Below are 14,337 nucleotides of genomic sequence, written 5' to 3' on the forward strand. Positions count from 1 at the left end.
GAGATCCTATTTCTCTTATCAGCAGGTGGTAGACTACAGATAGGAAGCCGTGCGTTGTTTGTTTGGTGTCCCTACTTGAAAGTTTGCTTTCAGTGAGCCAATAAATATAATGGTAAAGCTTGCGCCAAGATAATGAAATGATGATACTTATAGACAGGGTTGCCATCGGTCTGTACTCAAAAATAAGGACGACTAGGAAACAAAAGAAGAATACTAGGCTACCTTAAACAGTGCACAAGTGATGAAGGCAATCAATGTTCCTAAAAAAAACGAGACACTACCGGTATTTGCTTGTTTTTATTTTTGGCATCTCTTTGGTGCAAAATAGTATACTAAAGGAGTCGAAATGCATAAAATAGGAACCTCTGCTCTAAAAATAAGACAAAAATAAGGACGCAAGTGAAAACAAGGACATTTCTTAGAAATGAGGACGGTATGGCAACTCTGCTGATAGATATAGGGCAGGGGTGTCAAACTCAATCGCACCAAGGGCCAAAACGCAAAACTTATTTAACGCCGCGGGCCGTAAGGATAAAACTTGATTGAACGTTTCCTGACACGAGTACATGAATTGGAACAGCCAGCGAAACAACACCAAATTTTTGATTTTTTTGACGATTTTTGACTGGGCTGTTTTTGATTATTCTTATCTTACATCATTATGTTTCATTCATCTCCTTGCAAAAGCATTAAAGAATTAACAGACAATAAAGAAAAAAGCAGCCCAGATTACAAGCGTTGGAATAAATCGATTTATAATCTTGTTTTTTGCTTGCAAAAAGTAAGTTGTACTGTACAATGATCTCGTGGGCCGGAAATAGTTCAATGTATAAAATAACATTGCGGGCCAAGTTTTATTGTGAAGCGGGCCGGATGTGGCCCGCGGGCCGGGAGTTTGACACGTATGATATAGGGCAATACGGCAGTTTTGCACCAGAAAATTGGCGCAGAAGGTTTCTGCCAGATGCAAACTTTCTGCGCCTAAGTAATCTGGCGCATCATACCAGCTTTCCAGTAGGGATTGGTGTTTTGTATCTTTACATTTTTATCAAAATTTTGTTCATAGATTTTTGAACAAGCTCAAAAAACTGTTACTCACGGCGTAAGAAACCATGTTAAATCTATTCAAACCATTAATGATTGGTAGTGGTGCAATGGTCGTCTTCGGAGCAGCTGTCTACATAAATGCGAAAAATTATTCCAATGACACCAGTTTTCACTCAAAGGATCCTGATCCAAGTCTTCGACGTGTTGAAAAGGATATTTTAATTCCAAAAATCATGAGAGATCGTTCAAGACAATATGCTTGTGCAGCTCAAGTAAAGGCATTTAATGACTGCTGTTTACAATATAAACCTGGTACTTTGAAAAGTTACTTCACATTTATAAACTGCAAAAATGAGAATGATGCTATGATGCAATGCATGAATGAAAAGTTTCTTAGCATGGATTACTATTATGACTGCAAAGAAATTTATCTTCATGAAAAGAAGCTGTTCCAAAAAACAGATGTCCTAAAGAAGGATCGCACATGTGTAAAGGACTACATTGAAAACAGTAAACCTGTAGATTTTGAAATGACGGAGACAGTGAAAAAATATTTTGAAAATGTTTCTACAGATTATGAGAAAACTAACAACATTAATAGCTTTGATGAAAGCTTACTGAAAGATTAATTTTAGGAGTGTTCTATGAAATTTTGAAATGGCTTAATGCACTAAGTGTGTACATTTTGCAGGCTTGTCTCAGCCTTGATTAACATGTTGAAGTAGTTAGACTTTCGGTTTAAACTTTGTTAGAAACTGATATGGCAATTGTATTATGGCATTAGTTTTGTTGACCTTAAATTTTCAAATTACCACATGTTTAATTGGTTTGTATATATTTATATTTTAATGATGTGATGAAGGAACTGACATATCAATAATTTTTTCTTTTGTTGCAATTTAATTTTGATCGTGCATATTGTTGTTAATCGTGTCCAAATTGATTTATCATCTTTACCCATTTTGGAGCTAGCAACAACTGTACTTTGATGTTTATGTATCATTTGTTCCTGTCAGCACAAGTTTATCCTTCCTGCTGGTTTTTGTAGGAACATTTTGCTTAGTTAAATACTGTTATGAGGTTATTAGTTTGCATGTAAATTGACTGATACACATGAAGATGTCCAGTTTGTGTGGAATGCAACGTTGCCACAGACTACTTCGAAAAACTCTGCTTTTAAGCCATGCTGTTCCATCAAATATGAATAGTGCAACCTTGCTTAACAGAAGAGTGCCACAGGCTCTAATCACAAACAATGTTTTAAATACAAAATATTACTCCACATACAAATTACCACGTAATACCATACTACTGTTCGTCCCTCAACAAGAAGCATGGGTGGTTGAAAGGATGGGAAAGTTTTACAAAACACTTTCACCAGTAAGATTGTTTTCTTGAAGTTATGCTGGCTGTAGGAGTATACGCCATGTTTAGGTCGGGTGGTAGATTGGGTACCTCCCCTGTTTTTGTTGTTATGTTTATAGCAAATTTTTTCTGCAGGGCTTAAACGTCTTAATACCTATCTTGGATCAAGTGAAATATGTACAAATTCTGAAAGAGCAAGCGATTAAAATACCTGAGCAAAGTGCAATTACTCGAGGTGAATGCAAGTCTTAAATGTATTTTCGAAGTCAGAACTATTGTGAATTCATGTTTTCAATATTCTTGTGTTGTAATCAGGTACCATAATATATATATACATTATTGCCGTAACTCTTTTCTATAACCTCTTTGTATATAAAATTGATAGAAATAAGCATATTAAAATATTTTTGGTTTCCTGCATTTAGATAACGTGGGACTGCACATTGATGGGGTCTTATATGTCAGAGTTGATGATCCGTACAAAGCAAGTTATGGAGTTGAAAACCCGGAGTATGCCGTCACACAACTCGCCCAGACAACTATGAGATCTGAAATTGGTGGAAGCAACTTTTCTAACTGTGTTTTCGTTAAACGGAAAACTTTTTCCTATTATGATATGGGCATTCTAAGCTGAACTTTTGGTCAATTATATTTCAAACAAGAAAACCTGTTGTCACACCATATCTAAGACAACCATATCATAACTAGTATCTCTCTCAGGTACTTGAGCATTTGATGATTTAAATATGTTTAAAAGGAAAACTTACTCTGGATGCAATTTTCCAAGAGAGGGAAGCTTTGAACATAAATATCGTGAAAGCAATAAACCATGCATCAGAGGAGCCGTGGGGCATTAGTTGTTTGCGATATGAAATCAGAGATATACAGGTTTGAAAACCAAACTGGCATAAATAATGCTGTGACAAGGAGAATTAAATATTTTTGTTACTTTATGGGCACTGCAATAACTTCAAAAAGCCTCTATTTGCTTAGTTGATAAATGCTTCTGGGTGTAAAGAAGTCAACGTGTATGGATATGCCCCTTGTTTGCCAGTCTTAGATTAGTTTTATAAAACCGTTGAAACATACGGAAAACTACATAATATTTTTAGGTGCCCGAAAGAGTTCAAGATGCTATGCAAATGCAAGTGGCTGCAGAAAGAAAAAAGAGGGCTCAAATTTTAGAATCGGAAGGTTCGTTGTTTATCGATGTTATTCAACTGTTTTATGCCACATTCACTTTTGTTTGTAATTTCTAGAAGCACCTAACCATAGTTTGCAAATGTAATGAATTATCTTTGTTTCTGAAATAGGTCAGAAAGAAGCAGCAATCAATGTCGCGCAGGGTCAGAGGGAATCGCAGATTCTTTCATCCGAAGCTGAGAAGATTGAAAAGATTAACCAAGCTGAAGGTAGAAGGCACAACGTATATTGCCAGGATGGACAAGATCTCCCCTTGACAAAAGGGAGATCCTGGATAAAACTATGTAATACGCTAATCATGTGAACATCTACTTCATCCAAGGTGATGCCAAAGCAATGCTTGCTAAAGCCGATGCAAAAGCAAGATCCATCCAACTTGTTGCTGGATCACTCTCAAGGGAGGTAAGTTACATTTGTACATTAGGGTTATGACTTAAAAAAAATTTTTTTAATTTTGTGTGTCCTGTAGTTACAAATGATGAACTTTTATGTCCTGATTTGAAAACTCACAAAAGTTAAGACTGTTTAAACAAAAATCTCCCGCACCAAATTTTTCCAGTTTTCAATGCAATGTATATGTATATATATCGACTAATTTGAATTTGCCTGACATAATTTTAATTGTGAAGATTTGAAATTTTTTTTTTGGTAAATTGTGTGAGCAGTTATAAGAGATGACAACAATGCAAAGCTAAAATTAAAATCAATTATGAAAGAGGAGAATAATTTCTGTTTACACTTTTATGGAAAAAAGATTGGCAAACATGAATATCAGGTAGTATGCTAGAAAAGTCCATCAAGATAAATCAAACTGGGTGTTCTAAAATTCGAAAGTGGAACAGCTCAAGATATTTTCAGCAGCCTAGAAAACCTACTAGATGAATATGATGCATGGAAAAATTTGAAAATGATCATATGTGACACAACATCTGTTAATACTGGACGGCTGAATGGCGTTGTTGTGAAACTGCAAAATGCAAGGATCAGCAAGGGTTTTGATAAACCACAGTATATTGGTTGCCAACATCATATTCTTGATAGAGTCTTAAAGCATGTATTATAGTTCTTCAATCCAACGTCTTCAACAAAACCAACTCTCAACTACAAATTTGTAGATGATGTGGTGAAACACTACGAAAACTTGCAGCAATCCTACAAGCCAGAAATTGAGATGGAAATGGTTGAAAACCCAGGATGGAGGGATGATTTTAAGTTTCTCTTTGAGTTGTGCAGAGCATTCCACTTCTTCAAAGAAAATGGTAGATTTCCACTAATCAAATGGCATAAATTTCCATCTCTACACAATGCTAGATGGAATTCAAGAGCCATTTATGCTATGATTGCCCACTTCCTCATCCCTAGATGGAGATTAACTCTGGAGATATCATGCTCAGTCATTGCAAATGTGTGGCAGGAAGCCTCGTTTTCTAACAAAAGGTTTAAAGATGGAATATACCAAAGATTATTTGATGCTATCTTTGAGCTCGAATATCCTGGAGCCTTAAAGTGCCTTAAAACCCATTGGAATTTTGATAAGTCCGTTGTAGATGACCCACGGCCACGCACTAACATAATTGCAGAAAGGGGAGTCAAATTGATGGAAGAACTTTACCAGAAGTGCAAAAAGGATAAATATTTGAACATAAAATTTGTATCAAAAATGAAGTTTTGAATTGTAAATTTTTTTTTACATTTGGACCAATGTCAAAAATTAAAGTCAGTTTGTGCGGCATATTTTTTACGATTTGAACGAAATAATTATAATTTTCTAAATTTATACCAAAATGTTCATTGATTCCTGCTACAGGCAAAAAAAAATTTTCTAGTCATAACCCTATTGTACATGTTGATAATTACTGCTGTTTAGCAAATTGAACTGTAATACGTCAGGTATAATATCATTAATTTATACACTATCGCTCATGAGCTGGTTTCAAATTTGATAATTTTTATATACAGTTTTCAATAAAAAATTTGAAAAAGTTGTTTCTGGTGGTTCTCATTAATCTTTGCAACTTTTAGTTTGGGTCAAATGCCGCAAGTCTCTCGGTTGCCGAACAGTATGTCAGTGCTTTTGGGAACTTAGCAAAGGAAGGAAACACCATTTTGCTCCCAAGCAACACTGGCGAAGTGTCCAATATGGTAGCACAGGTAATTGCTTAGAAGTTACTGTTTGAAAATTAATTTGTCAAAATTTGCTTTAATTTTTGTACTTGAATAGCTTTCAATAAGTACATGCCCAACTGACTTAATGTATCAAGGAATAATTATACAATCTTTTGTATGTTTGTGTGTGTGAAATTTTTTTCAGGCAATGAGCATCTACAAAAATCTGAATACGCAGCCAGCCATAAAAGGTGAAGGTAGCGGTACTGAGAATCCCCAACTGTTGGATGATATCAAATTTGATGATGTTTCTGAAAAAGATTCTAAAGAAACTTGATAGGAATTTACGCAGTTAAAGTTTGTTGCGAAATTATTGTGCAAAAACTGTTGCTTAGAAAATTATTTTTCTCTGTTTTGAAAAACCACACATTGTTCCAATCATCAGTTTATCTAAGCATGTTATGTTTCTCGCAAAGTTTTACTTAAGGAACTCGTTTTCATGAGTTTTGGAAAATCGGTAGTTTTATTTTTTCTCTCTATGATTGCTATTCACACTGTTCGCGTGATGTCTATCTATATATGCTGTAAAAGTTTCTGAAGAATTATGTGATACCCAACATTCCCTTCTGTTTGGCTTACTTTGAAATACAGTAGTCGGCCTTATCTACTGTATATGAAATGACATTATGTCTTCTGAAATGATGACTTAAAATTTTGAGTTTTTTTACTCAAGTTATTTCTAGAAATGAATCTAGGAGAGTAAGAACTTGAAAACACCTGCAGTTCAGCCTTAGATAAAAAAGCAAAAAGTTCATCATTGTTTCAATTTTTTCTATCCAAGAACGAAAGTTTGTAAAGGTCGAATAAAATGAATTTTCTGTCAAAATGTGGCAGACAACCTATACCAGGGGTCGGGAACCTTTTTGGCTAAGGCAACCATGAAAGCTACATATTTTTAATTGTATTCCCGTGGGAGCCATATAATATTTTTCAACACTTAAATGCAACTAACGTGTGCATTTTTAAGCAAAACCAACAATTTTTGACAACTGTAAATGTCTGAATTTACTCTTTGATAACATGCGACTTCTGTAAGTTATGGAAAATTACAGAAAAAGTTTTATTCGTAACAATCGTGCTAAGAAATGCCAGCATAGATTTATCTGCGAGCCAGATGCCGTCATCAAAAGAGCCACATCTGGCTCGTGAGCCATTGGTTTCCTACCTCAGACCTATACAGTTAACTGAAAGCTACTTGAATGTAAAGGGAAATACCCTGTATGGACAATTTGGTTGTTGTAACGTCATAATTAAAAAATTAAACACCTACAGGGTCAGAAAATGAAGCATAAACAAAATGTGAAGCTAAATTAGGACCTGCCATGGATGGCTTCTTTTCAAGTAAACATCGCACCAAGCTGCCCTCCATCAGTTCTTACTCTAGGTAAGATTGTGCTTATGTCGAATAAATTTTACCAAATGAATTTAAGTATTGATTATTTTCCAACAACGGATTTGTATTTATGGCTGGCTTTAGATTACCAAAACTTAGCAACAAAGATGCCTTCGAATTACGAAGAAAATACCCTGACTCAGAACGATGGAGTGACTTAAAATTCATGCCCAGAAACTCGTCGAGTACGGTTATCGTTTGTAACGTATGTCGGTACTGTTGCTATGGCCCAGTTTACTAAAATACCTTAAAATATGTGTTTTTATACAATAAATAAAAACATCGATCTAAAGATTTTAAACATTTTGTGGTGTAGGCCTATGCCCTACAGTCTTTAACGTTTTTTCACGGCTTAATAAAGCTTTTATATGTATTTAAAGAAACACTCATTTTTTCAATATCTTTTGTGAGAAACTATGCAGGCCTTCTTTTACCATAGAACTAAGAAAATCTACAGTACTTTGAAACCGACTCAAAGCCAGGAAACATTCCGTTCCGCGTTGGTACTACAAAATGTTTTGTTGCATAGATTTTCAAAGCGACATGAATAAAATTGTAACCTCTGAGTATGTCGAAAACTTGATGGCAAACTCCAATTCAGTTGATTTTTGAAATGAAAATGGCTACTTTGCCCTTTGCTCAGTCAACTTTCGACTCAAAAATACTTTATGTCTTAAATCAAAAACTTTTGCTGTAAGAAAGTAGAGGCCAAGTCATTAAGAGCTCCAAACTAAATTTCTTACAAAAGATGAGTGCAACATAAAAATGACGTTTAGGCTGCGTGATGTACATATTTTAAGGTCTGGAATTTTTTTAATACAAAGTCTTGAGTTCTAACAACGGTTGAAATTTAGAAACAGGAGACCATGAAGGCAACCCAGTCGATATTAGAAGAAAAACCAATTCACCGGTAGATGTTTTGCCACATGTAGTTCCGGTATGCGAGCACAAGGAACAAACCAAACTACCTCGTCTAAAGCTCACAACGAAAAAAACGAGAAACATAGTCAACATAAAAAACAATGTGTTTGACGTCACACTTCCACCGAAAAGTCTTTCCTATGGTGGTTTCAAAGGAATTCTTCGAGAAACCTCGAACGTAACAACAGTTTCAAAAAGAAAAAAGCTAGCAATGAGAGTTTACTCAGATTCCAGCCGTCCCATTGATCTAGAGGAGCTAAGATATCTTCTCAGGCCACATAAGCAGGGACAGAAGGCAAGGTCGACAAATTCGATCGGAAATATGGCAACCCGAGAGTTAGAGACAAAACTACCTTCAATATCGGCTCCTTCAGGAAAATCTGAAGCAAATTCCTTTGCCTGGAGAACGCCATGGCACCACTCTTATTTCGGCGTTAATCGCCATAAATTCAAGGAAAGAACAGCAAACCAACATTTTTTATCAAATCCTGAAGTAAGAATCATATAGGCTGAAAATCAATCGACAAAAGTGAAAGAAATATCTGCAATCAGACATTTTTGCCTGTAATTATAATATGCCCTATGTTTGACTCACTGTCTTTGTGTTCAGTTTGATGTAGGCCTAATGCACTTGTCACTTCCCTTGAAAAACAATGCAACTTTTTCTGCTGAAAGCAAAAATACACCGTTAAAAAGTAAGTCCATTTCTTCACTCACCTTTGATTTTAAGCTTATGATAGTTTATACTATAAACTCTATACAGTTTATAAAATGCTGTTGTAAATGCGATTCAAACCATAGCTGAGCAATGCATACATCATACACTTTAAGTAGCCTACATGTTTCCCCTGCTTTGCTTAAGAAAAAAGCCTTCCGACGGAAGAAACTGAAGCAGACAACATGAGGAATAATGAGTTTCACACGCAATCAAAGACTTTGCTTCCTGGATTTTTCGCCCCTCCAGCAAAAAAGAAAGCACGTAAATTATTAAGTATGTTATAGCTTACATTGTTTGAAATTTCTTTTCTGAACCTATTTCATACTAACCTACTGAACTTTGACAACATAAGCCCACAAATAAATAGAATTTTGTGATTTGTTGATTTTTCAAATCATTGGTAAACCTAAAATAGGCCTATCACTTTTTCAGTTTTTCTTCAATTCACAACGTACCCTATCTACGTTTCTATACTATGTGTGGCCGACCCTGCACGCAGTCACAGTAAAATGTGACGTAGAGTTGCACTGTTTGCTGTAGAAACTTGAAATTTGGTGACTTTTCCTAAAAAATGTTCACCTATCTGACCCTATTTGTTTTATAAAGTTTAATTTTGTAATTTTTGAGATATTGTCATATTTTCATAATTTGCTACCATGAGCGCATTGAAGCGTATCGGTTTCGTTTAATCATTCACGCACAACCAACTTGACAAACTGTTTTCTTGTTTTCTCTTCACAAGGTCAGCTGGTTTTCAAGGCGATTAAGCACAGCAGGAGCGCGGTGTAAAAAGAAAAACTCCTAGAAATGTATCACTTGTAGAAATACTTAGTTTACACTAAATGCACTTTTTTAGTTTTACAATTATGCTGAATACAGGAAGCTAGATATTTTTGCTACTAACCTGTAAAAATCCGATCAGGTTACGACGTATAATTTTCGAGAAATTAACGATTGAAAACTTATGTGCAGTGTCGGCCAAACATAGTGAAAATAGTAATGTCGTTCACCCAGTTTAAATTGGGTTAAGCGAAGTGATCGTCAATGTTTATGCACGTATTTATTTTCTTGTCAACAGCACATACAATGCAGTTTCTTAATCAACGCTTATTCCAAACCGTTTTTAAACCCGTATTCTACACTACAAGAAAGCAAAACGACAAACCAGACAACATAGTCAGCAATAACCTTGATATTCAAGAACATATGGCAGTATCCGCTTCATCCAGCTACGCCACAGCCGAGGAATGTGGGGATAGAAATAATTGGTGTTCTTCGGCAACGAACAATACAGAAAAGAACACCGGTCCAGAAACTCTTGGGGCAAATCTTTTCCAAACTCTTGAAACGGAAAGAAGTTTCAGAAAAAGCAAAAATTTTCTTCCTCATGTTCTATCAAACGACAATAACAATTACAAATTAAACAAAAAAAAATCATGCAATACAACATCTTCAACAAAGAAAGGGCATCACAACCAGAAGAGAAATATATTGCCACCTCTAATGGAACATGTCAACCGACGCAAAGACTCACAGGACGCAGATGACGAAGAAGACACCACTAATGACAGACATGAAATCTGGGATGGAAACTCTTTTAACGATTTAAACAACGGTTTGATTTAGTTTTCTGGAGTTTTAAAAACAATTAATTATTGCAAGGTTTTTACATGTTACATGTAACAGTAGATCAGATATTTGAAGATACGCTTGACTGTCCAACTAAGTCACCTCATTTCGAAATGAAACTTGAGTATAAGAATTTTGCCCGATCGAAACGGAGGAAACATCAAAAAGAAAAAAATGGTAAAAGAGCAATAAAGTTTCATCTTAAAACTTTTTTTCACAATTTCTTACTATAATTGGCATTAAGCCAAATAGTGACTCTTAGGCTCTTTCTGGACTCAACATTAGGAAGCATAATATTTTATTCGCCTTTTTATCAGTAAAAGTTGTTCACTTTGCAAGAGCAGTTACTGCAGGATTATTACGTCATATCTCCAATCGATTTACCGTTTCATATCTTGGATGTGCAGTCGTAGTTTATGCTTTAGTACCCACAATGTATTCATTGATCATTTAACTTTCATTTGCCACCCTGATGTCATTTGTTCTTTAAAATGTTTCATCCAAAATGCAAGTTGAACAATTAAGAAAGACGGTTAAGAAATATACTGCTTTAGAAAATATCTACCGCGTTGTTATTTTACAAGTAGATGGAGTACTATCGCCAAATGATTCAGAAACAAACCTCCAGCTAAACAAATCTCTTAGAAAAAAGCCAAGAAAACTGAAAAAGACAAAAACTGACGGCTCCGAAGGTGAAAAATAAATGATTACAGAATATATTTTTTTATTTTACAGTTTTTTTGTTTTCAGTTGAAAAAAAAGTTGCTCAAAATCGTCAGTTTTTGCAAAATTTGTTTATAAATTTTTAACAGTTTTATGCTAAAGATCCTGATTATTTGGTACTAACCACACTAAACATTTTCCATTCATTAAAAAAGTCAAGTTAGCGACGCTTTCAATGAAGTCGCTAGTGTCGTCAGACGGAGATGACGAGCTCGAAGAAAATGACGTCATCGATTAAAAGAAACATATTCTTCATGGTGCATAACTTCTGTTTTCGATGTTTTTACATCTCTGCTGGTTCGCCTGCATGCATGCCATTGTGCACAGTGGCGCTGAATATGATAGAACATCACGTCACGTGTGTTAAGATGGTTATGCTAATAAACACTATATTACACTTCACTAGCTGCTCTCGCGAAACAAGGGGTGGTGGTATACAATATAACCTACCACGTTTTGCACAGACGAAAACAAAGCAAGCAAAAGTCGTTTTATGTCAGTCATCTTATAGGTTCTATATTAGTTTCCTTGCAATACTTCGCCAGGTATTAAAAGCATGACTTAGCAGACAATTTGGTAAAGACAAGCGGCAGTAGGCAAAAATATATAGCCTATATATATAGTACAGCGAAAATTTGTTAACTGAAGGTTAAAGTGGCCTATTAAATTACTGTACTTTGAGTTATCCGAAATTTGGTGGCAAATAATAATTCAAACGTGACGAGAGACAGGAAATTAACACGTATTTTTCTTGTTGAAATTTCTTTAAACAAAATATTCCAGTTTGTGTAATATGTACACAGCTACGTTGAAAAGGTAATTGCTTTAGACTGGAAAGTTGTAAACGAGGTTTACCAGCAAATATTAACTTAAAACATTCACTTCAATGTATATCTCGTGATGAGTACAAATATCCCGAAACATGAACAAATATTTTGGATTACCAATATAATGTACAATATATACTAATAAGCCGATTTTTTAGTTAACCTCAATTTTAACTCAAGCACCCATCACAGAATTTTAAGTTCCTGAGTCGCTAAAATATTTACATAAATAAAAAGCTTTAGTTCACATGCCGTGTTCTGGATCTTGTCGCATTTCGCTTGCCACCTTTCACTTTGAAAAGGCAGAAAAAACTTATCCCAGGGCGCGCAGAAAATGTCAAGAATTAGGTGGTGATTTAGCAGTAACAACAAACCAACTAACGTGGGAAAGATTGCGAGAATGTTGCAATACAGAAGAAGAGTTTTGGGTGGGTTTGCGCCGGTGTGGTGAACAAAACACTTACAGAAATTTGGATCAGCCTGCAATCAGATGTCGATCACTTCCCTTTATTGTTCCTGATAGACATGTCAATGAAACTTGCCAGGCTGTGTTGATGAATCCTGGAAGAAGCAACGGAATTTATCCTGAGGCTAAATTGGAATCTTGCTTTATTAAGAATAGCTACATCTGTCAAATTAGAAATGCAGCAAGTACGGAATCCACTAGCACAACTGAAGAACATCGAAATAATGTTTTCGTTGATCATTACACAAATTTCAACAAGCGCTCGATTGCAACCTTCTCCACCACAGCAGCATCTATGGACATAGATCACGAGAACCAGTCATCGCCAATTGATTTTAACTTGGCTACCAATTCAACATTTCCGCAGATTCCACAAAACATTCCAATTGCCTGGATTGCAGGTGGCCTGCTTGCCACCTTAGTTATAGCATTGTTATTGGCTGTGGTACTGCATTGTCGTAAAAAACTAAGAAAACCTACTCAACACCAAGAAATAAACCCATCCAAAGACCGTTCATCAAATCCAAGATCTTTTACAGCAAGGATCCAGGCCTCTGAGCAAGATCGGGTTAAGTAAGCAGTTAGTGATGCGTAATTATCATGATTTTAACTCGACATTTTATGACGTGACTAAAGCTGCACGCATTACGGTATATCAGTTACTCATCATACGTTTCGTAGGTATACTCGTATAAGCTCACTTCTCAAAACATAATCTACAGGCTGTGATTTTCTTATAGTTCGGATGATTGGAGTCACGATCCTGTGTCGTCATCAAGCGACAACACCTACAACTACATTGCACCTATTGCTCCAACGGATTATGCTCATTACGTCAATTTTCCAGTTTCATCTGATCAAAAGGAGACTTTGGAAAATCCATATGACATTGTTGAAGTTGTCCAATATTAGTACAGAGAGTATCCTAATAGTTTCAAAATGACGGCACAATAGAAGAGACTATTAATACACCGTATAGTATACCGGTAGTTATGTTAATCAATGGATTCAGCACTTTCACCGTAAGTCAAAAAATTTATCTGTGAACTCACCCAGTCTTCCATATTTAATTGTTTTCCTCTTTGGTCTTATGACAAAAACAATATATAAAGACTTTATGTGTGCTAGGCCTACTAGAAAGATAGGCTTTTGGTTTTTACTTTGATCAATGATTGGCTGGAGGATTGGATTGGATACTTGCAGCATTGTCTCATATTGTATAGGATGCGATTTTCTTTTGTTTTTAATGAAAACAATCGTAAGTTGGAAAGCACTTTTGACCTGCGACGTTTTGTTGCGATAATTTAAATTTAAAAAACACGTTTGACAACTACCATATTATAAACTAACTTCCTTGTGTAACATTTCAGGTAATTAAATCACGAACTGAACTATTTTGATCATGCCTCCGTCACTGAAAATATAATAAATGTAGATAAAAGGAAGCTGGTTTAAGGCTGTTTTGGACTCAATTGAACTTTTTAACAAACGCTCAATTGATTCGTACATAGCAGAGTTTTCAAAACGCATAACACCAATAGAAGGGTGTTCCGACGCGATTTAACTTTTTCAGTATAAAGCAAAGCAACAGTTTGTGAACTTAGCAAAACATTCAGTTAAAAACACACTAAAACTGTAGTAACTTATAGCTGAAGTTTTGATCAAAAGACTTAACGCCAAATTCACTCAGCTTTTGCATCTGGTTCAGGAGTTGAAACCTTCATGGTCCCTTATAACATACAGAAGCAAAAAATGGAAAAGGAAAAAACTTCCATAGAATAATCAGTGTTAATCTCCAATCTTCTACACATACGTCTTAAAGAAGAATGTTTTTTGATATGATGCCAAACTTTCTATGCTTGTTTGAAAAGTTATACAT

At 35.4% G+C, this 14,337-nt stretch overlaps 4 protein-coding genes across 8 annotated transcripts; all 4 read left to right on the forward strand.

Moving 5' to 3' along the window:
- Positions 1-920: 920 nt before the first annotated feature.
- On the forward strand, positions 921-2,098 carry LOC143446291 (uncharacterized). Its single transcript, XM_076945876.1, has one exon. The coding sequence runs from the start codon at positions 1,113-1,115 to the stop codon at positions 1,674-1,676; it is 564 nt and encodes a 187-aa protein (XP_076801991.1). The 5' UTR covers positions 921-1,112; the 3' UTR covers positions 1,677-2,098.
- LOC143446287 (stomatin-like protein stl-1) lies at positions 2,029-6,384 on the forward strand. Its single transcript, XM_076945871.1, has 9 exons — positions 2,029-2,427; positions 2,548-2,647; positions 2,838-2,969; positions 3,170-3,300; positions 3,525-3,606; positions 3,726-3,824; positions 3,938-4,017; positions 5,638-5,766; positions 5,927-6,384. The coding sequence occupies exons 1-9, from the start codon at positions 2,161-2,163 to the stop codon at positions 6,056-6,058; spliced, it is 1,152 nt and encodes a 383-aa protein (XP_076801986.1). The 5' UTR covers positions 2,029-2,160; the 3' UTR covers positions 6,059-6,384.
- Positions 6,385-6,528: 144 nt separating this feature from the next.
- Positions 6,529-11,631, forward strand: LOC143446286 (uncharacterized). Of its 5 annotated transcripts, none has more exons than XM_076945870.1 (9): positions 6,529-7,165; positions 7,259-7,359; positions 8,029-8,588; positions 8,706-8,790; positions 8,958-9,074; positions 9,892-10,428; positions 10,500-10,619; positions 11,027-11,134; positions 11,321-11,631. In XM_076945870.1, the coding sequence occupies exons 1-9, from the start codon at positions 7,104-7,106 to the stop codon at positions 11,401-11,403; spliced, it is 1,773 nt and encodes a 590-aa protein (XP_076801985.1). In that variant the 5' UTR covers positions 6,529-7,103; the 3' UTR covers positions 11,404-11,631. The 5 variants fall into 5 exon arrangements, with proteins under 5 accessions (XP_076801985.1, XP_076801981.1, XP_076801982.1 ...); XM_076945866.1 differs by having other exon boundaries at positions 8,958-9,086; positions 11,321-11,585; XM_076945867.1 differs by having other exon boundaries at positions 8,958-9,086; positions 11,030-11,134; positions 11,321-11,585.
- A 282-nt stretch (positions 11,632-11,913) lies between these two features.
- Positions 11,914-13,997, forward strand: LOC143446288 (uncharacterized). Its single transcript, XM_076945873.1, has 2 exons — positions 11,914-13,031; positions 13,199-13,997. The coding sequence occupies exons 1-2, from the start codon at positions 12,241-12,243 to the stop codon at positions 13,368-13,370; spliced, it is 963 nt and encodes a 320-aa protein (XP_076801988.1). The 5' UTR covers positions 11,914-12,240; the 3' UTR covers positions 13,371-13,997.
- Positions 13,998-14,337: the final 340 nt, after the last annotated feature.

Source organism: Clavelina lepadiformis, chromosome 2 (assembly GCF_947623445.1).
Source record: "Clavelina lepadiformis chromosome 2, kaClaLepa1.1, whole genome shotgun sequence".
Classification (NCBI taxonomy): Eukaryota; Metazoa; Chordata; class Ascidiacea; order Aplousobranchia; family Clavelinidae; genus Clavelina; species Clavelina lepadiformis.

Coding starts and splice junctions, on each gene's coding strand:
- LOC143446291 (XM_076945876.1), top strand. CDS start 1,113: ATGTTAAATCTATTCAAACCATTAATGATTGGTAGTGGTGCAATGGTC.
- LOC143446287 (XM_076945871.1), top strand. CDS start 2,161: ATGAAGATGTCCAGTTTGTGTGGAATGCAACGTTGCCACAGACTACTT. Junction 2,428..2,547: donor TTTACAAAACACTTTCACCA/GTAAGATTGTTT, acceptor TTTTTTCTGCAG/GGCTTAAACGTCTTAATACC. Junction 3,301..3,524: donor ATGAAATCAGAGATATACAG/GTTTGAAAACCA, acceptor TAATATTTTTAG/GTGCCCGAAAGAGTTCAAGA.
- LOC143446286 (XM_076945866.1), top strand. CDS start 7,104: ATGGATGGCTTCTTTTCAAGTAAACATCGCACCAAGCTGCCCTCCATC. Junction 7,166..7,258: donor TCCATCAGTTCTTACTCTAG/GTAAGATTGTGC, acceptor GGCTGGCTTTAG/ATTACCAAAACTTAGCAACA. Junction 11,135..11,320: donor AAAAACTGACGGCTCCGAAG/GTGAAAAATAAA, acceptor TCATTAAAAAAG/TCAAGTTAGCGACGCTTTCA.
- LOC143446288 (XM_076945873.1), top strand. CDS start 12,241: ATGCCGTGTTCTGGATCTTGTCGCATTTCGCTTGCCACCTTTCACTTT. Junction 13,032..13,198: donor TCTGAGCAAGATCGGGTTAA/GTAAGCAGTTAG, acceptor ATTTTCTTATAG/TTCGGATGATTGGAGTCACG.